The sequence below is a fragment of the Barbatula barbatula genome, assembly GCF_947034865.1.
Source record: "Barbatula barbatula genome assembly, chromosome: 23".
Classification (NCBI taxonomy): domain Eukaryota; kingdom Metazoa; phylum Chordata; class Actinopteri; order Cypriniformes; family Nemacheilidae; genus Barbatula; species Barbatula barbatula.
Window position 1 is genome coordinate 7,549,259 of NC_136786.1, and position 22,938 is coordinate 7,572,196.

At 41.4% G+C, this 22,938-nt stretch overlaps 1 protein-coding gene across 1 annotated transcript; it reads right to left on the reverse strand.

The window, feature by feature from the left end:
* Positions 1 to 2,279: 2,279 nt before the first annotated feature.
* On the reverse strand, positions 2,280 to 22,640 carry gad2 (glutamate decarboxylase 2). Its single transcript, XM_079447633.1, has 16 exons — positions 21,977 to 22,640; positions 21,661 to 21,723; positions 21,370 to 21,513; positions 20,637 to 20,870; positions 20,066 to 20,156; positions 19,409 to 19,521; positions 19,031 to 19,146; positions 18,017 to 18,096; positions 17,853 to 17,907; positions 17,615 to 17,731; positions 10,439 to 10,503; positions 10,178 to 10,256; positions 9,776 to 9,925; positions 9,138 to 9,245; positions 6,576 to 6,665; positions 2,280 to 3,062 (listed from the first exon to the last, which is right to left on the reverse strand). The coding sequence occupies exons 1-16, from the start codon at positions 22,047 to 22,049 to the stop codon at positions 2,889 to 2,891; spliced, it is 1,752 nt and encodes a 583-aa protein (XP_079303759.1). The 5' UTR covers positions 22,050 to 22,640; the 3' UTR covers positions 2,280 to 2,888.
* Between the last annotated feature and the right edge of the window lie 298 nt (positions 22,641 to 22,938).

Consider the following 22,938-nt stretch of genomic DNA (forward strand, 5'->3'; position numbering starts at 1 on the left):
CCACACAAACCTATATGTTTTGCCTCAGAAGACATTTATTAACTCACTTAAATAATTCCGATTGCTTTAATTATGTATGAATGTACTTTTATAACCTATGAACATATAGAAATGGACATTAAACTTAATTGTGATCAGCTGAAGAAAGCAAGACATAATACCTAGAGGATGCAGTGAGGCAAGTCAATTCTGAGAAATGTTTAGGTGAACGATTCTACAGAATCCAGACAGAAGTGTTTGGCAGTAACATTTATTGTTATTTTCCCATGAAAGTAAAACACATTTCAAGAGAACATGATTTTTAAAGAGGGTCTATCTGCCTCTCTCTTTCTCTCTATATATATTGTATATATGTATAATTTTAACACACTTGTTTAAATACATTTAATCTGAAACTCAGTTTCTCTGAGATCACATTTCTTACAAGCAAAATTGGGCGATAAAACATCTAAAATAAATCCACCCAGTTGTGGTGTTACCCTGTTAAATTGGGTTCATGAAAACACGTGAAGTGCTCATTTGACAGACCGATGAATGTAGTTGGTAGTCGTGAAACAGCGGGAGCACACAGCCTTTAAACGTCTGAGAGCTGCTACAGGCAAAAGCTTCAGAGAGACACAGAGAGAAAACAGCGCGATAGAGAAACGTCAAGACTTTAAATATATGCGTATAAAGGGGCATGCCACAGTTTGAGATAATATTAGAAAGCTGCAGATAACAACGAAAGCGAAAGACAGAGAGAAAGATAGAGAGATAGTCGCAAAAGCTTCTAGCAACACAGAACATGCTTAGCGGATAAATACATCGGTTATGCTAATACAGAGAGAGCAAGCTAGCAACAGAGTACTATATTTGAAGCTATGCTATCCATATCGCCACTAGACTAACATCTGGTTACACTAAATATATATGGGATTGTATTTCACAAGCTCGGAAGGCAAGGCGTGCATGCACGTGCAAAGAGAGAGGATTGGAAGCAGCGGTGAAAAAGATGACACGATGGGCGTTTCAAGAATACCAGGTGGATGCAAATACGTTTGGCAGGATTATAACATATTAAAATACAAAAATTAAGTGACGGAGCTTGCCGATTCTGAAGTGTGACAGAAATAAATCTCAAAGTGACCAAATCTGCATTGCTTTTCCGTTATGTACGGATACAGGTAGTAACGTAACGTCAGCACGTCTACAAAGAAATTACATTTCGACTTTCATCCTGAACGGATGTCAAAGCCGGGACACATTCGCACAACACTCAGTTTCATAAAACATCAAAGTAAGAACATCCATTGGACAGATTATCATACATAGAAGCTAAAGTGCACAGACTCCTCTTTCGGAGAACTAGACAATACTGGCAATTAATCTAAGGCAATACAGTTACAAACACATAAAAATACAAACTGGCACAGGATGTGAAGTTTTTCACTTGGGCACAAATACAACCAGCATTGGTTAAGTTAACCACTGAAACTGTGATAATAATAATCATTTCTATTTTAAAATGCATTTAAAGCCAGATCCTTCGTACGTGTGTCATTGCAGTTAACATAGTCATCACATTTAACACCTACATCATGTATCTGACACACACTGACACACAAGCTAAATGTATCTAGCTTTTATGATTCAATATTCCTTTTTTGAATATAGAAAATAATATAATTTACCACACAAATAGACTCTGCCTTATATACAGTACATACACGTATTCACATAGAAATGTACTTCAAGAACATCAAAAGTCTATTTACACACGATCACAGGGCAGAACCCTAACTAAGCTAAATATATGTATTTCTTCTTTGAATTTGTACATGACGTATTAAGATATTAGATAACCTGGATAGTCTATGATCTGTATAACAAAGCTAAATAAATACATTGATAAATAGATGCATTTATATATTCAATACAACTATTTATGTAGGAAAGCTTTTTACTACAGTCCTATTGCAAATTTTGGTGTATATATAATGTACATTTGCTGTTGTTTCAATGGTAAAGTTTGAGGGTTCATTTATTTTTGGCATTTGAAGTGATTATCAGCAAGCTGTAAGCACCAACATGGATATAAAAACCATCTGGACAATTAAAGACCCCATAAAATAACCTAGCGCAGGCGCCAGCCAATTGCGTTTAAGCAACATCAGAGAAAACATTGTGATTGGCTGTTGTCACACTGACGATCACCTCTGCCACGCTTCAGACAGGATTGCAGGGGACCAATTTTCTATGGGGTCTTTAATATATTTTCTAAATTTGATAATAGTTTTTTTCACATAGGGTTAAATATATTCTTAAATTGGATTTGTGCTATAGACATGTTTATATAACATTAGTCTTCACTAAAAGTGTTGGCAGTACTTTTATATTTAAATAATTTGTTTAATTTGTTTTTAAACAATATGAATTTCATAAAAAAACTATTTTCATGATTTTGAATGTTGTCCAGTTCATAAAAATAATCCATGCATTGTCTGCAGCTGCAAAAGTAAAAGTGCTCAAGATAAGATGATTTTTTTCTTAAATACTATTTGAATATTCTTATATATATCAATGTCATCTGGCACTTTGAATAACTAGAATCTTACGACCGGCACTGAATAGATGCAAATACTCTTCATATACTCACTAAACACATATAAACAAATTCATTTCAAAGACAATAAAATATACAGTAAAAGCTGACATAACACTTGAACAGGGCTTTGGACCGTGAAGCCCACAACAACACTACATTACAAATCTTTTCAACGTGTCGTTTTTTTATCATACTATCTTTGAGTGACTTAGGAGGAGAGGAATCAAATAGTTACCGTTACATTCACAACAAATCAAGATCCGTCCAGGGACATGAAAATAAGGGGTTTGGGTTCCGTGAGTTTTTAAAGGTCCTGGCCCAGTCGCTCAATCTCTTCGATGAGGAAGTCAATATCTTGAAATGTCGCAGCTGGGTTGGAGATGACCATGCGGAAGAAGTTGACTTTGTCTCCTTGCGGCTGATAGCTCACCATGGTCGTTCCGTACTCCATCATTCTGGCTTTGATGACGGGGGCAACCTGCAACAACAAAAAAAAAGTCATCAATAAAAAATAATGAGCGATCATTTAAGGAATCATTCGATTATTTATACAATTTATATAGGGAAATAGTTTTCTTAAGGCTGAAGTATAGTTTCTTTCCATGTGTGCGTGATGGACAGCGTAAAAGTGACGCAAATTTCGTCATCAGAATAGTACGCACGTACACCACAGGAATTTTGTTAACAAGCTTGAAGCACAGGTAGCTTTCTTGCAGTAGTTTAACCACCATGTAGCAACAGGTAGTGAAAGAAAACCTGAACCCTGTAGGCCCAGAGAGGTATTGCAATATGTCGCAATGCGCATGCATCAATACACGTGTGTATGCATATGAGTCAAAAGCATTATACTTTGCAAGGCTGTGCATTCAGCCGTACACGTACACTTGCGTACACGTAAAAAAAAGTAGTATGCCACAGGCATTAGACAACCATGACAAGCCATCAGATAATACTGTACAAACAACTAGTAGAATTACTTAATATTTTGTGTTATTTGTGTAAAATTTACTTAAAAAAACTGGGTTCCAATCTTAATAACAAATAAATACAAAAAATTAAGTAAATCGCCCAGTGTACTTTCTGTAGGTCTTTGAGAACTTTGCTCCTAAATTTCTTTAAAAATACAGTTTTATGCTAACTAAAAATGAAACAGAAAGCATGCTTTAAAGTAATCGAAATATTGAATAATATGTAATAAAGTACAAATCTTTTTGTTGACCTATGTTAGGTGCTGAAATATCTGCAGATGATTACTACCAAAAACCTCCAGGAAGAAAGTTTATGAAAGATTAATTCAACTTCTCTTTCTTAATAACAGTACCAAATGTGCACTGAAGTCCTAAAACCCCAGACTCTGACCTTGGATTACATTTAAGCAGAAGTAAACTGATTAGTTCGTGGTAAGTAGTAGTTTTTGGACAGCATGTGAGACTGTAATCCAAATAAAAGCCATACAGCCTCTCATCATGGGACAATTACATTCACTTCCCCCCGAAATCTATTGCAGGTGTCCAGCTATTATCAGCAGTGGACTGTATCCAGCACCTCCATAATCCATCCCATCTTTATTCAACAAGCCTTGATAAACTGGAACCCGTTCAGTGTTCATTCATGTACACAAAGACAAGAAAAACAGCTGCGATGCTTTTTTGCCCGACTGAACTGCACCATAATCGCTGAAAGCATGCGTGACTTTGCTAAGAGCCTTTGGAAAACACCATCAAACATCGGAAAGGAGAGATAAACATGGTATGCATCTTTAGTACCAGGTAAAGAATGACCCCTCTAATTTCAGGTAGGTGAGGAGAGAAGGGCGGGTGAATAATGCCATCTGTCTGGCCTAATCGCAGATTAGAGCTTTGTTGGCATGACTGAATAACTGCCAGCCAATGAATGGACACCTGACATTGACAGACCCTCCCACAACTCTGACAGGGGACGTCAATGTTTTTTTGGTAACACTTTATAATAACTGCACGCTATGAATCATTAGTTAAGCATCAGTTAATTGATAATTTATGAAGCATTTGCCCCATATTAATAGACATTAGTAAGCAGTTTATAAATACAGTTATAAATGCATTATTACTGATTTATAAGCATGTATATAATATGCCTAATAATAAAATGTTCATGCTTTATTAAGGATAAATTCATTATTTCTAAATTAAGGATTAAATTACTTACAAACCAGTCAGTTGGGAGTTGTCAGTGGTTCATGAGATCATTTAGAATGTTTTAGTAAATGATTAATAAACTCTTTGAATGCACATCGATATATCTTATTATTCGGACATATAATAACAGTTATTCAATGTGTTAATAAATGGTTTATTAACACACATTCCTGCTGTAATTCATGATTAGTTAAGGTAGTTATAAAACATTTACTAGTTGTTAGATAACTATTTTTTGTGAGCTCATCTAAAGTAAGGACTATGCCTTGTAAAGCATTTACAAATGAGAGTTAAAGGCTCAGTTATCTTCTAAACAGAAAAGGGAAAAACACAACACAGAAGCAAGTGCCTCTAGTGCCTTGATTGAGCATCATGTAAGGCCAGGGTCATCAATTATCAGTGATCGCATACTCCCCATACCAAGTTACAACCATCACACTGTCAACAATAGCAGGTGGTATGTAGATCCCCACACTGGTGCCCATACCCAGCATATTGAGAGGGCCTGGAGATCCTATAAGGAGCAGATCTGGAGGCTTATGGGTAATCGGACAGAGAGTTTGCTCTCTATTTACTGATTTATGACATTTCAAGAAAGTATAAGTAGTGAAAAGTAGAATTTATTTTATGCATTTCTGTTTTTATTAAGATTTTGTGTGGAATTTTTGGCACTTAAAATAAAAAAGTACAAATAAATAAAAATCATTTTTTTAAATGTCATCAAGCTTCATGGCTGTGTTAAAATTATTTGTCATTTTATATTAAATCGTTTTATAATCCTTAATATGTACAGTTTAATTTCTTTTGCCTCTTGAAATAAATATTTCTATGTTCTGTATCCCTCTGTGTTGTGTTTTTCCTTTTTCTGTTTAGAAGATAACTGAGCCTTTAACTCTCAAGGCATAAATAGTCCTCACTTTAGATGAGCTCACAAAAAATAGTTGTATAACTACCTTAACTAATCATGAATTACAGCTGGAATGTGAGTAACATTGAGTAACTGTTACTATATGTCTGAATAATAAGATATATCAATGTGCATTCAAAGAGTTTATTAATCATTTACTAAATTTTTCATGATCTCATGAACCACTGACAACTCCAAACTAACTGGTTTGTAAGTAATTTAATCCTTAATTTAGAAATAATGAATTTATCCTTAATAAAGTATGAACATTTGATTATTAAGTATATTATATACATGCTTATAAATCAAGAATAACGCATTTATAGCTGTATTTATAAACTGCTTACTAATGTCTATTAATATGGTGCAAATGCTTCATAAACGATCAATTAACTATTTACTGATGCTTAACTAATGATTCATAGCGTGCAGTTATTATAAAGTGTTACCGTACCTGGTTGCACTTTTTATTCTCTTTAACTTTGGTTGTTTATAAATGCTTTATTATAAATTACGTTGATTGATTAAATGATTAAATCATAATTAGAGATGTACCGATATATCGACCAATATATTTTTCCATTTTTCACACTATCAATCAAAAAAAGCTCTTTAAATGTAAAGAAACACCGTGAGTCTGATGCTTATAACTAATTTATAACATTCAGAAAGTGAAGAAATATGAATTGAACCTTCACTATTGGTATGGGCAGATATCACTTTCGGCTATCGGTATCATTGCGTCTGTAATAATTATGGAATCAACCGCCTAAAAAATATATTAAAAAAATTTAAACATTAAAATAACCATGTGACCTGATCAAATTCAAACAATTTCCCTTTTTTCACTTATAATTTCTCGTTTAACTATAGCATTGAGACCAAAATGTGTGAGTTTGGTTCTCACCTTGTGCAGACGTTTCATTTTCTCCACTTGATCCTCCAGGTAGCGTACGCCCGGTGGAAGGTACCAGAAACACACGTTGGTGTGCTGAGGCTGCGGAGACGAACAGAAGCTCAGAATAAATGAAGAATCGCTGCATGTCCGCACAATACACACATCTATCACTCACTTTAACGTACGACGCACACTAGCATAAATAAAACACTCTAGGGAGTCCATTAAAGATGCGTGACGGGATATGTGATTAGGGGCCGTCTGGGGCAATAATGGGAATTTTTGTTGCTGTCAGTTGTGAAGCAGGCATGTAATCTATTCACTGAAAAGGCATTGCTGTGAAGGGGTTCCAGAGGCTGAGCGAGAGGTTCATCCACACACACTACAGTCCATTAGAAGCTCTCATGGTCATTGTTTGACTCCGGGAACCACGCTGGAGAAGAATGCCTCCGCACGCCAGCCCGCCCCCCCAGCTGCCAAAGAGGCTCATTACTCATTCAGCCGGTGGTACGAGCAGATGAAATACAGAGATCGTACCTCACCGTGTTCAACGTGAAATTCAAAAAGAGATTGCTGTACATAACATCGGGTCCTGAAATGTTAAATGTTATTCGATCGGACTGAAATGTTCCAGGCTTATGTGGCTCGAGCTGCACAAGGGTACATTGACAGTGGAGCCTCCAGCCAAATAATTTTGTCACGTTGGCACCAAAAAAAATTTACATTTAAATGAGCCTCAGACGACTGCTCAGTCATTTCAAGGGTGTAACATTTTGTGTCAGGTGGATTAGTCAAACGTTGGAAAAATTACTTTAAAAATGATTTCTTGACAACATTTAAATTCAGAAAGAATGTTTGTTTATGATGTATAAGGAAAAGTTTGCTTTGTTCTCAGAGAAAATGACTCTGAAATGATGAAAAATATATAATTGATACATTTAGAATAAATCCTCAAAAACGAAATAAAGAAATGAGTGCAGGGCAACGAGTTAAACATGGCATCAATCGCATGACTTTTCTGTGATTAATCGCAATTAATCGAATTGTTAAGCATAAAATTCAATAATGAATTCAAAAGTAGTGTCTTTGGCACTTATATTTTACAGTACTGCTATCTGAACAAAAGTGCAATAAGATTTGGTTTGCAAACACTTTAAACAAATAATGTGCTTTTTATAACAAAATATTTATTGTAAATCTCAACCTTAACATTAATATAATCAAATTAAATAAAAAAACAAAGCTATCTGCCACTGCCAGGGCATTAACTGTCTAGTTTGATATAGAAAAATAAGTTATGATGATTATTGATTTTATTGCTTTTACATAAACTCTCTTTCAACACAAAGTGTAAAGTGCACTGTGTCTTAAGTACATATTTAACAACTAAAGTATTGTATGCTACTTTCTTCTTTATCTTAACAATTCATATAAGGAGGACACAAATCCTTTAATATGAGTGAGTGTTTTGGGCCCGTACTTTGTTGTTTGATGAACATCATAAACAGAGATCTTTATTATGCTGCTGCCCCTTTAACAGCGCTTTATACAGATATACGGATCTAATACTGTGAGGCATCCGTTTTGTTTTCCAGCTGTAAACGTTCATAAAACGGGCTACTTTAACACTGACCCTTGCTAATATGGAAATTTTTATGTAATTTTGTGTTCATTTGTCCATTTCAGTGTAAGACTTGAAAGAGAACTCAGTTAAGTAGTTTGGACTCTGACTCTATACTAGGCTCGCGTGTTTAAAGGCGGGGTGTCCAATTTCTCTTTGCCATTGTTGATGTTCAAATCACCAAAACAAACACACCCTTACCCCCATATTTTGCTTTTGTCAGTGTTCGGCTCGACTAATGTCCGTCCTGTGCACTGTGTACCTTATTGCCTTATTGCTCGGCCTGACTTTGTATAAACAAGCGTAATTCGGAAATCGGACACCCCGCCTTTAAATACAACACAATTCCTTATTGTTGCTTTTTTGTACCTTAGCCGGGGATTTTTTGGATTCTGCAGGCTATTGATTTCCTTCCGCTTTATCATTAATTGCATTAAATAAACCTCTTTCCCCTGCATATACAACATCTTTGTGGGGCGAGGGCACGGATAGACAAGTGCTTGGCCGAAGGAGGGTAGACCAAATGGAGTGATTTTTTCTATCAACTCCACCGTTAATGAAATATCCATATTAGAGTTCGGTACCTTTCCATTCAGTTCTGGTGTTCCTGGTTTATATGCATGCTTCAGCAAATACTCTCATTGGTTGAGACGCGTTTTGACGCCCATCCCAAGCCAGTACCGATCAACATCCCACCCCTTCTGTGACCCATGGTTTGTCTGTACGTTTCAGAGCCAGTGAGCAACGGACTTTCGAAATAACATAATACTTAAAAAAGTGCGTTAATGCACGATAAAATAATTGTCGGCATTAATTAATTAATGCGTTAACGTGACAAAAACATTTTAACTTGCCCAGCCCTGAAATAAATATTTACAGAAACATACGTTTTTATTATAAATTGAAATAGCAAACAAGCTGCAACAACCTATTTAAATATAAAAACTTGCCTTCCCATCGAAGATCATCTGATATCCTTCTCTGTCCTTTATCTTGTTGTAGAGATATTCTGACAGCTCCAGACATTTGTCAATCTGAGCTTCAAAACCAATAGTGCCCTTCAAAGAAGAAAGTCAAAGAAAAGCTGTGTTTATTTAAACAAGGGCTTGTGTCCAGAGAGATCACAAACAGTATACAGTCACTGTAATTCCAAAACCTCGGATGTCCAAATTTGCAATTTTTCAGCTAATGGATAAAACGCTGTACTTTTGTCAAAGTTAACAAGCACTTTTTAATAATTTTTGGTTATATATTTCAGAAATGCAGTAATAAATAAAGAGTGTGACTCATAATTATCAAGATTTTTTTTTATAAAATCAAGAAATATGTAGATATGTTGTTTAAGTGATATTATTATCATTGTGGTTTTTAAAGTCATCCTTTGACCGACAAATAACAGCATGGATCCATATATTCAAAATGTATACGTTATTTAAAAAACATCACAAGTCTCCCTTCCAATGCACATTTTCTATTCAAAAGCTTTAAGTTGCTTATTTTATGTCAATATAACCAACGCAGCCATAAGAAATACGTAAAATACTTTTTAGTAAACATTCAAATTAAATTCAGACATTTCTCCTCATACCTTGGCTCTCCACATCAGCCAGAGTTTAAAGATGTCCACATGACGTCCACACTGCAGGGCCTTGTCTCCTGTGTCATATGAGAGATCATAATGCTTGTCCTGCTGGAAGAGATAACAGGCCTGCATCTGGTTACAGCTCTGCATCAGACCCTAGAATAAAAAACAACAAGAGCAAACAAAGATTACAAAACAATCATTCTATTAAACAAGTACTGCTGCACTTTCGGATGATCAAACATTGCACGAGTATGTCGACACGGACACCTGGAGAATTGACTTCATACATCCACTAAATCCCCCACTGAAGTCATTGCAAAAGGGGTTCAGTAAAGTTACACGAGCTCTGAAAAAAAACGTTGTGTTTGTTGTGGCTTGTATGAATGGACACACATTGAGTCTTACCTCTTCTCGAACCAGCAGAGCAGAGCATTGCAATGGCACAGCCATCATTTTATGAGGGTTCCAGGTCATGGAGTTTGCTCTTAAAGGGACAACATGGATAACAAATCAGATACATTTCATCAACATGCAATGGTTTTTAATACACTTGCATTTCTATCTTTTGTAAAAAACTAAATACTAAAAAATTATTAATAGCAAATTCATAAACCCAGCTGCTGCCTTTAAAATACTTAAATCTGTGGATTCATACTAAATGCATACCTCTCAACTCCATTGAGCTTCCATCTGTGTTTACGGGACATCAGCAAACTTCCACCCCACGCTCCCTATACAAACACATAGGCCTTCACTTAACACTAAACTTACATCTCATCTTAAAAGCAAAATGTTTGTCATTGTGTGAAGGTCATTGCTTGTCACAGAAGTTTTAAACAGATCTTACTTTATGTATATTAATGAAGGGAATTGTGGTAAAAGTTGAGCAGGTTTATTTATTACATTAAAATATATTTGAATTAAATAACAATTTGTTAGTGACTCCATAGCACAGAAACTATGCCATCTACAGTTCCTTTTCTGTTGGTCTCTCGACGTTGTGTCGAACCGACAGATGGGGTTTGACTTGAGAACCTATCATCTTCTGACTATTTTGAAAAGGCCAATGAAATTGGCGAATTAAATTTGCATGCCGGACTCCACCCCCGGATATCCGGGTATGAAAGGGAGACGGCGTGCTGCATTCATCCACCTTTTGTTCTTCGGAGCCTTCGCATCTGATGACAATACTTCTAAAAGAGCTGATTTCTCGACGTGGTGCAGCGGACTGTCCCTCATCAGTGACTTCCCCTGGCGTCTCAGCGGTTCCAGAGGTGTTTTTCTCTCTAAAAGAGCACATTTCTACAGCGCAGCATGTCTCGCTGTCCTCACGGTTGCAACATACTCATTGAGGAGGGGGAGGGACATGATGTCTGCCTCACGCTGACACAGCCGTTGTGGAAAATCCTGCCCGCACTGCGGGCGGATGGCTATTCAGACGTTGCAGTCACGGGTGGCTGTGTTCTTTTAAGAGCCTGCCACCACCTCGTTTGCTAGCAGCGCGGGTGACATGGGGATTTCCGTGAGCGACCGGCTGACGGAAAAAGACGGCACCCCGCCACTCCCTAAAAGACGGCACCTTGCTGTCTTGCTCCTTCCCCAGCCCCTGTGCCTTTTTGTCCCCGAGGTGCATGAAGAGCTCAGTAAGATTGGGAACGCCCCCTTTTCGGCGCGTTTTCCGTCACACTGACTCTGTCACTTTCTCTTCCCTCGATGGGGGGGCAGCTAGGGGCTACGTCGACGTACCCCAGGTGGCGCGTGACGTCGCGGTGCACTTGTGCTGCAGACGGCGGCCACCTGGGGGGGCGGTTCCGGAGTCTGTCCGGCGACTCGACATTGCGTCACGGTGACGCGCAGTGCAGAGTATAAGCATAGCCAGCCCTCAGCATTCTCACCTCGACGGTGCGTTGAGCTGCGTCGATTCTCCCTTGTCATCGGCCGTTCCTACGGTTCGCTTTCGAGGGACGGGCATATCAGTACAGGGTCCTCCCATTCGGCCTGTCTCCACGGGCCTTTACGAAGGTCGTGGAAGCCGCCCTCGCTCCCCTCAGGGAGAGCGGTGTGCGGGTACTCAAATTTCTCGACGACTGGCTTATCTTGGCACACTCGTGAGATCTGTTGTGTACACACAGGGACTTAGTGCTCCGGCACCTCGACCGATTGGGATTACGGGTCAACCGAGAGAAGAGCCAGCTCTCCCGGGTGCAGAGCTCCCTTTTTTCTCGGTATGGAACTCGACTCTGACTCCATGACGGCACGACTCACCCTAGTGCACGCACAGTCAGTGCTGAACTGTTTGAGCCTTCTCAGACAGCAACCAGCGGTCCCCTTGAAATTATTTCAGAGGCTCCTGGGGCACATGGCATCCTCGGCGGGGGTGGTCCCCCTCGGGTTGATGCACATGAGACCGCTCCAGCAATGGCTACAGAGACGAGTTCCCTGGAGAGCGTGGCACACAGGAAGCAGGCGTATCGTCATCACGCCTCTCTGCCGTCGCATCCTAACTCCCTGGTATTCAATTACCTTTTTTTACGGGACTCCTCGTAGGGTTGGGGTGGGTGTGCAACGGGCATGCAGTATAGGGTCTGTGGACGGGCCCCTGCCTGAGCTGGCATTCAATTGCCAAGACTTGTTAGCGGTTTTACTTGCACCCCTGGCAGCAGGTGATGACAGGTCAGACAGAACTACGCAACTCGCCGACGCCTCCTCCTGTGGAGTCAACAGGTGACGAAGTCCCTGCGTGCCACACACATCCCGGGCGACCTGAACCAGACAGCCGATGCGCTCTCTCGTCAGTCGACGCCTCGGAGAGAGTGGCGACTCCACCCCCGCGCAGTTCAGCTCATTTGGGTGCAGTTCGGGCAGGCGCAGGTGGACTTGTTTGCCTCCTCGGCACGGATACCCTAGTGCACAGCTGGCCGCGGGACAAGCGGAAGTACGCCTTCCCCCCAGTGAGCCTCATTGCACAGGTCCTGTGCCCTTTCCGGGTGGGTCAGTGCGCTAATTCAGCCTCACTTCTTTCCCCTCGGGCGAAGAACAGGCATTCCATCCATCACTAAGCACTCCATGGCGGCGGACTGTGCGGAGCAGCCCTGCCTCCTATGGCCGGGTATCAGCTGAGTTATCAGATAGCTCTAACCGGACCTAGTGCCCCACACATAGTAACCCCCCAACAGGGTGGTTCCGTCTGACGTTTTCCTCATGAGATGGTCCCCCTCGTGGTGACCCATGACCTCCTCCAGGTGGACATCCACCTAGCGGTACCTTGGTCCGCGCTTACCTCCCATGAGTTCTCCCCTGTTGGCGAGACCATGTTGGTGTTTCCACTATACTCCTCCCTGCGGTGGGAAGTGGTCTCCGTAGCGCATATCCCCCTTCAGGGAACAGCGCTTCCCCAGTGGCCCTACGGTACTGGACGGCTTCTCGCCATTAGAGATACAAGGCATCTGTCTGTGGTGGCCGAAGGGCAAGTGCCTCTCATCTTTGCCAAAGCTCTGGGACGCCCTGCCAAACCCACTGGATGGTTACAATTTCACGCTAGCGCTCGCGTCTGACACGCCTAGGCCAGTCACCGTCGCTTCACTCGAGATTGTGACGCGGCATAGTGCTGTGCCGTTTTCCATGGGAACCCCATCTGTCGGTTCGACACAACGTCGAGAGACCGACAGAAAGGGAACGTCTCGGTTACGTATGTAACCTATGTTCCCTGATGGAGGGAACGAGACATTGTGTCCCTCATGCCACAACACTTGCCGCCCGCTGCAGCAGTCAAGAGATGCTCTCAGGCTCCTCAGCACAAAAGGTGAATGAATGCAGCACGCTGTCTCCCTTTTATACCCGGATATCCGGGGGCGGAGTCCGGCATGCAAATTTCATTCGCCAATTTCATTGGTCTTTTCAAAATAGTCAGAAGTTGATGAAGATTTCCGTGAGCGACCGGCTGACGGAAAAAGACGGCACCCCGCCACTCCCTAAAAGACGGCACCTTGCTGTCTTGCTCCTTCCCCAGCCCCTGTGCCTTTTTGTCCCCGAGGTGCATGAAGAGCTCAGTAAGATTGGGAACGCCCCCTTTTCGGCGCGTTTTCCGTCACACTGACTCTGTCACTTTCTCTTCCCTCGATGGGGGGGCAGCTAGGGGCTACGTCGACGTACCCCAGGTGGCGCGTGACGTCGCGGTGCACTTGTGCTGCAGACGGCGGCCACCTGGGGGGGCGGTTCCGGAGTCTGTCCGGCGACTCGACATTGCGTCACGGTGACGCGCAGTGCAGAGTATAAGCATAGCCAGCCCTCAGCATTCTCACCTCGACGGTGCGTTGAGCTGCGTCGATTCTCCCTTGTCATCGGCCGTTCCTACGGTTCGCTTTCGAGGGACGGGCATATCAGTACAGGGTCCTCCCATTCGGCCTGTCTCCACGGGCCTTTACGAAGGTCGTGGAAGCCGCCCTCGCTCCCCTCAGGGAGAGCGGTGTGCGGGTACTCAAATTTCTCGACGACTGGCTTATCTTGGCACACTCGTGAGATCTGTTGTGTACACACAGGGACTTAGTGCTCCGGCACCTCGACCGATTGGGATTACGGGTCAACCGAGAGAAGAGCCAGCTCTCCCGGGTGCAGAGCTCCCTTTTTTCTCGGTATGGAACTCGACTCTGACTCCATGACGGCACGACTCACCCTAGTGCACGCACAGTCAGTGCTGAACTGTTTGAGCCTTCTCAGACAGCAACCAGCGGTCCCCTTGAAATTATTTCAGAGGCTCCTGGGGCACATGGCATCCTCGGCGGGGGTGGTCCCCCTCGGGTTGATGCACATGAGACCGCTCCAGCAATGGCTACAGAGACGAGTTCCCTGGAGAGCGTGGCACACAGGAAGCAGGCGTATCGTCATCACGCCTCTCTGCCGTCGCATCCTAACCCCCTGGTATTCAATTACCTTTTTTTACGGGACTCCTCGTAGGGTTGGGGTGGGTGTGCAACGGGCATGCAGTATAGGGTCTGTGGACGGGCCCCTGCCTGAGCTGGCATTCAATTGCCAAGACTTGTTAGCGGTTTTACTTGCACCCCTGGCAGCAGGTGATGACAGGTCAGACAGAACTACGCAACTCGCCGACGCCTCCTCCTGTGGAGTCAACAGGTGACGAAGTCCCTGCGTGCCACACACATCCCGGGCGACCTGAACCAGACAGCCGATGCGCTCTCTCGTCAGTCGACGCCTCGGAGAGAGTGGCGACTCCACCCCCGCGCAGTTCAGCTCATTTGGGTGCAGTTCGGGCAGGCGCAGGTGGACTTGTTTGCCTCCTCGGCACGGATACCCTAGTGCACAGCTGGCCGCGGGACAAGCGGAAGTACGCCTTCCCCCCAGTGAGCCTCATTGCACAGGTCCTGTGCCCTTTCCGGGTGGGTCAGTGCGCTAATTCAGCCTCACTTCTTTCCCCTCGGGCGAAGAACAGGCATTCCATCCATCACTAAGCACTCCATGGCGGCGGACTGTGCGGAGCAGCCCTGCCTCCTATGGCCGGGTATCAGCTGAGTTATCAGATAGCTCTAACCGGACCTAGTGCCCCACACATAGTAACCCCCCAACAGGGTGGTTCCGTCTGACGTTTTCCTCATGAGATGGTCCCCCTCGTGGTGACCCATGACCTCCTCCAGGTGGACATCCACCTAGCGGTACCTTGGTCCGCGCTTACCTCCCATGAGTTCTCCCCTGTTGGCGAGACCATGTTGGTGTTTCCACTATACTCCTCCCTGCGGTGGGAAGTGGTCTCCGTAGCGCATATCCCCCTTCAGGGAACAGCGCTTCCCCAGTGGCCCTACGGTACTGGACGGCTTCTCGCCATTAGAGATACAAGGCATCTGTCTGTGGTGGCCGAAGGGCAAGTGCCTCTCATCTTTGCCAAAGCTCTGGGACGCCCTGCCAAACCCACTGGATGGTTACAATTTCACGCTAGCGCTCGCGTCTGACACGCCTAGGCCAGTCACCGTCGCTTCACTCGAGATTGTGACGCGGCATAGTGCTGTGCCGTTTTCCATGGGAACCCCATCTGTCGGTTCGACACAACGTCGAGAGACCGACAGAAAGGGAACGTCTCGGTTACGTATGTAACCTATGTTCCCTGATGGAGGGAACGAGACATTGTGTCCCTCATGCCACAACACTTGCCGCCCGCTGCAGCAGTCAAGAGATGCTCTCAGGCTCCTCAGCACAAAAGGTGAATGAATGCAGCACGCTGTCTCCCTTTTATACCCGGATATCCGGGGGCGGAGTCCGGCATGCAAATTTCATTCGCCAATTTCATTGGTCTTTTCAAAATAGTCAGAAGTTGATAGGTTCTCAAGTCAAACCCCGTCTGTCGGTTCGACACAACGTCTCGTTCCCTCCATCAGGGAACGCAGGTTACATACGTAACCAAGACGTTCTGTAGGCACTTAACACTGCATAATACTTACAGTATCTACACATTTTGTCTTGTGCAGGAAAAAAATGGCTTTCTTTGCAGGCAATTTTTCAATACACTTCTTATTTCACAGAAACAGAGTGCAAGAGTTTAGATGATGTAGCTCTAGCTGCAGGTCATCTCATCTGTACCAGCGATGGAGGGAAAATGTCTAACGGAGGCATTTAGTTCAGATGAAGTGCATCCAAACACAATACATTGGTTTGAGCTCCAGCATTCAGACTTAATGTGTGTCTGTGACTGTTGAAATGCCACAGGCTGTAAGTCACAGCGAATCCAGAAAAATGAGACAATAAGATATCGCTGTTCATCTTATGAGGGTCGGGAGAAGGAATACACATTCTGTATGTACACAATACATACACAGCCTGACTGAAGGAATTTCAGATGACGATGGTCATTTATGACGTGGGTGCTAAATTTACTATTCGTTTTATCCCAAACTACAAATTAATGGATTTCTACCTTTTCTAAAAATGTGAAAAAAGTTTGTTAAAGCAGCAACCAATATCGGTCAGTCGTTTCTTTCATGTATCATTTGTAAGTTTTCTGGACACTCCCACTTCCTGTTGTCAATGGTCACTATCAGAGCCGTTGAAAAATAGCGTTGCGACTCGCTTTGATCTCACTGCTGCGTGGTCATGTGGTCAATGGAGCGCTCAATAGTGCCAAACAAATCCGTGCTGTTAAACCTATTTGAATGGATTTTAGCGGGACATACAACAGCAACTATATTTGAATACAGTTTTCTAAATAAATTAGCACATTGTGTACTCTTAGTAATATGAATTTAAGATATATAAATATCTTAATATAAGATCCATATCCACCAACTTCTTAAAATTTATAAACATGCCGTTATTTCACCAACTGTACAGCAAATGCGTTTTGGAGACATTGAAATGAATGGGCTTCAGTGTTTGGAACTATTGGTCACTCCATGACACAAGTTACTTCCGCATTCTACCAACGGACGTCTCTGCGAGTGTCGTAACTTTTTAAACGGCTCTGGTCACTGTCATCCATGAAGCAGGAAGTCATTAAACTACAAACATGACTGCCGAGTGACACGACTTCCGTAAAACGGACAATGGTCTTAGTAGATAATAACAAGTCCATATATGACGTGGGTGAGTCCTTCTTTATAAATCTATTCACATGTTCATCTGTTTGTTTGTTCAGATAGACGGATAGAAACTCTAAATCTGATCCCACACATCTCTTCTAAAAGCTGCTTTTTATCATTCACATCCGTAACATAAACGGTGTGGGGTTAATATAAAATCCCTACACTCTCTGCCAACATCACTCTTGGATCATTCTCTGTCCTTGGTTCACTGGATCACATCCATGAAGTCGTTTAAATCCAGAAGAACAGATCTACTCACATCCACATGCATCCAGATATCATATTTCTTACAGATGTCCGCTATGGCGATCAGAGGATCAAAGGCACCATAAACCGTGGTGCCGGCTGTGGCGCTGACAAAGAATGGCACGTCTCCCTGCGATACAGAAACCGGCCGGTCAGTCAGACACGTGTTACCACAGCGACCAGAAATCACACGCTCAGATTATTCAAACAGATTCAAGAGAAACACCTGGATATACGGTCATTGACATTACCTTCTGCTTGGCTTCAACTATCCTCCTTTCAAGGTCAGACGGGATCATCTTACCCCTGCCGGAAATGAGAGCAGTAAAGCTGAAGTCATATGGTTTAGTGATTATAACATGACTCAATGCTGCATTGATGAAGCCTTGCATCAGTAGTGATCATCCAGACTCACCTCTCATCAACTTTAATACAGATGACACTTTCTGTACCGATTCCAAGAGCGGCTGCTCCTTTCTTGACTGAGAAATGACTCTGAAATATAATGACTCATCAGTGAAATCAACTCTTAAATACATCTCTGCCACTGTACATTACTTTTATATACAGTACGGCAGATAATTCTCTCAGAAGAAACGTTTGGATGAAGCTCTTTCTAACTGTTGATCACAGACAATTTCCCTGTGGAGTGTTTTAACTGAATGAATGTCAACACATAAGCGGAAATGGCAGAATTGCTGCACAGACATTGTAATATACACTGCCGTTAAACTTACTCCCACAAAACTTAACAGTAAGCATTCCAGTATAGTTTATATTTCTATACTATATTTCTATTGAAAAAATCAGGGATTTCTTGGACAGATGTTAAACTGTAAGAAGTTATGATCAAATGTAAGCATTTCTTAATTCTTTGAAAAAGTAACATGATGTATTATTGTTATTTATTAAAGCAGTCAAGAAACATTATGAAAACTTTTAAGAATCATGCTTGAATCATGAGATAAATCATCAGATTTTGCACAAATTTTCTGAGGTCACATCAGCTCAGGTATATGCAGCCAAATGTGGATAAACAAAATTCAAAGAAAATCTTGTTGGTTTTTTCCATGCTGTAATTTCAATTCATTCTAATTGTTTTCCTGATTATATCATTAATAATGAAGGATTTCATTAAAATCTGAAATTGTGCTTGTTTTCAATTTCTCAATACCCAGTGGTAATTTTCAACAATATTAGCATTAGGGGTTCAATACTCAAGGAGGTCAAGTCTTATTTTTTTTAAATCAATTTGTTTGGAGAAATAACATAATAAACAAAATCAATTGTTGTCATACAGTACAGGTATAGAGCTATAAAATGAGTTATCAGTTTCTTTTCGTGTTGGGAATCAAACTCATGACCTTGGCATTGTTAGCACTGCCCTCTATCAGTTGAGATACAAAGTGAGACAGAAAAATGAACATACATGTTCAGATGTGAAGGCCACCAGTCTGGGAACAGATGACATTCCTTTCTCCTTCACCTCAGGAAACATCTTGTAGCGAGCCAGTAACATAGCATACATGTTGGAAATGGCACCACCTAGAGGAGTATAAAGCAATCTTTTTATTCAAGCTGTGCACCAATCAGAATTTTCTTTATCTACCATGATTCAATACGATATCTGATTATACTTGTAAAACGTGCACTGTTATTGCGATTGTCTCCATTTGAGCTGGTATTCCAAACATTATAGATCAAGCAATCAGACCTCACAGTTCATGTGCTTGCATTTCTACATAACACCCCAAGCCCGTAGAGTACTGCGGAATAAGGAAGGTCATTGAGATTGACAGCTGCATACCTGGTGAGAATATTCCATCACCACGGCCATCCTGCCAGCCAATGATCTCTCTCATCTTCTTCAACGTAACATATTCCAACAGAACGAAGACTGGAGCCACCTCATATGTGAACCTGTTTACATGCCAGTCACATGGCCAAGTTACACAACCCAGAACAAAGTCACAAGTGATGTTTCAGAGAATTTTCCAACAGTTTGCCGAATTTACTATGATCTGTCATTACCATTTTTTATTGTTTGCATTTTTAAATAATCGACTTATTGTTTTAAGATAATAGATTAGAATGTATTAAACCAGCTCTATAGACACTCTATATATTGTTTTTCCACAATAAGCATTACAAAGATATAACATTGTTATTATCATGTAATAAGTATGTTATAATATTAAACAGTCAAAAGGAGATCCGAAAATAAAATTACTTTTTGTTTTTGCTTGAATAAAGTTATTTTAAATTATTTCTCCTTTTTTCTTTCTGTTAATGGCCCCGAGCACCATAAAAGAGGCTATCTAAGGATAGATTGAATTAAATTAAATTATTTTCGACATATGCGGTAAAGCCCCGATAGCAAAGATCAGGCCACAACAATATTAATGGAGTTACAAAAATGATCACAATTTGCTTTTTGTTTCCATATAAAGGGACAGACACTCACATGTTGGTGTTGGCAGTGGACGTTAGCCAGTCTGCAGCCAGACCAACCATGTCTAATCCAGTGGAAAGCTGATTGAAATACCTGGGGTGCGCTAGACACAAAAATTAGAAATATATCTAAATACACATTTAATTCATTTATGTGGAAAGACAATATACACATACTGCTTTATATCTAAAACAGTTAAGGTCACGCGTAAATCAATCAATAAACGCTGCTTTTTACAGTAATGATCATAATAATTAGTAGAACTGAGAATTCATTGATATATTGCTTATCAAAAAGAATGTTTATCCGGTAAAAATCCCTTAGAGAAAATAATGGAGGCATGAATTTCATATCACATCATGTTCTCATCTGACTTGCCTTCAGGCACAAATAAACATTGACGCTTCTGTTTTAGTCATCTGTCCTATAGTCCTTCAATACGTACAAAATATTAGCTTCAAAAAATATAAGCTATTTGATATAAGACATTTATTTCAATTTCAAACAGCAAAATAAATGCTTTACAGAATAACAACATCATGTTCGCACATTCGTGATCATTTAAAAAAGAAGAGACTTTTACCGGTTTTGATGGCGTATTTTAATGTAGCTCGACAGCTGATGAGAATATCATCTAAAGACTCGGGTTCGTCCGAAAGCTCCCAATTATTCCTTTGAAGCAATTCATTTGGATAGTGAAAATCGATCACTTTCGTTGACCTGTCAAAAGATTCCACTACATAAGCCAGCAATATATCCACAACCTCCTGCAGAAAATTCAAAGTCTTCGCGTCTCCGTCCAATGCAGGTAAAAGATCTGTAAAAAATAACAACATCGTTATTGCATTACAATAACAATCATTTAAAAAGGCGTCAAGTGAACGCGTCATTTAACCTTGAAAACAACTAAGGACAATCTCAATTCTAGAAAACTACGCTTTAATACATCACATTGGATATGTTGCAATAACAACAAGGATTATCAACAATACGATATTATCCAGAAATAGCTCCAAAAATACATATAATTAAAATAAAAAAATGTACGACAAATAATAGTGTTATTTGAGGCAAATCAATCTGTATTTCATTAGCCTATATATATTTTATGATGTTTTTATATATTTACAATTGTCATATAAGTGAACAAAAAATCTATACATGTTTCTTTACGTATGACGCATCTGAATGATCGAATCGACATACGTTTTTTACTGTTGTTAACCATGTAATATTAATGCATTTTTGCCTTCTTTCTAAGTGTGATTTCTGGCATGGATGCAGTGATATAGGTGATATGGTTTGTGGTGATTTACCTGTTGAATAGAGATCAGAGAAGCATGCTGTGGCTTTGGAGCAGTTGCATGGTTTATTACATCCACAGCTCTCGGCTGTAGACCCATCTTCTGATTTAACTGGTGCTTGAGCTGCCTTTTCAGCCTCGCCGACATTTAACAAAGCTTCCGAAAGAAATTTTAAATAGAGTTTATTTTTTGTTTTAATCCGTCCATTATAAGAGTGTATTGTTTTGTTCCGCATTTTATTCTTGCAATATGGAGAAGCACAAGTGACCATCTAACATTTAGGTTGCATGGTAAAAAACGTACCACATAATTTGGTGCCGATGCCTCCGGAGAATTTCTGGGCCGCCGCCTGACACCATGCTCTGGCTGAAAGGATAGTGCATGTGATTTTAACACCACGAACTGCTCGATCCACCATAAAAAAACTACCATTAAGACGATCAATATTCTATCGCTTGGCGTTGACATTTAGATGCTGACCTAAATTATCATCTCACATTAGATAATATAATATAACATCATAGGTCTTGTAATTTAATATACTAGTATAAAAACAGCAACCTGTGCTCATATCTTACAGCGCAGGTTTACTCTTATCTGAAAATACTGTTTCACTTACGGGTGTTGGGGCTTTGGCTAGGGCTTCCACCCGCATTTTCAGCCCCCATAAACCAAAACCCGTGTGATGCCATTGCGAAGAGAGCGGATCAGAGGAGCGACAGAGCGACGCGAGCAGCAGCCATCCAGACGCGCGTCAGGGGGAAACGGGAGCTGTCCGCAGCCGTGGTGCTGAATTCGGCACCCTGCACCGAAAATCCAGCTGCGCAAACGACGATATAATCACACCGCTCCAAACGCCTTTTCCAATAAGGTGTTCACCAAAGATAGACAACAGCAGACACAGAGAGTCTTCAGTTTGTGCGCCGTCTGCGCAATGATTTGGAGAAGCCGGAGTCTGTCACTGACCTCATGGAGAAATACTGGCACTGATGGAGACACGGGCATCCAATGGTTCTCCCGTTCACATACCTCTGCCGCACATGCAAGTTGAGCGTGCGTAACACATTGCTAAGCAGTCACATTTAGCAATCCGTTGCGCAGGCGTCTCCAACATGGAAACTTACAGCATGCATTGTAATAAAAGAGTATTTGGCGTAAGGATAATCCGTTTCACGTCACTATTGAGATTCCGGCGTGATTCAGGTCATGACGAACTATTTTGCGTCATTAATCGTGACTATACACACTAGTTTTTGCTCCTCCTGGCGCACCACCCGCATCTCCCTGCTGTCTTTTTTTAAAGATTCCTAATTGCTTTCCTCCAGCAGGAAACAGACTCCCTCCTCAGTAGGAGAGCAGCAGTCCAGGCTGGATGCTCAATGGACCATGGCGTTCAGATCTGTGGTACATATTTATTCCTCCATTATGCATTAAACCAGTTCTCAATGTTGAGGACATGTCTCCCGTTGTGACACAGGTTTAAAACTTGAACAGAAAAATCTGAATAAATACAAAAACACTTTCCCTTATCTGAATATATTTTTATATATTTTTATAATCGCGCGCAAAGGCACATACACT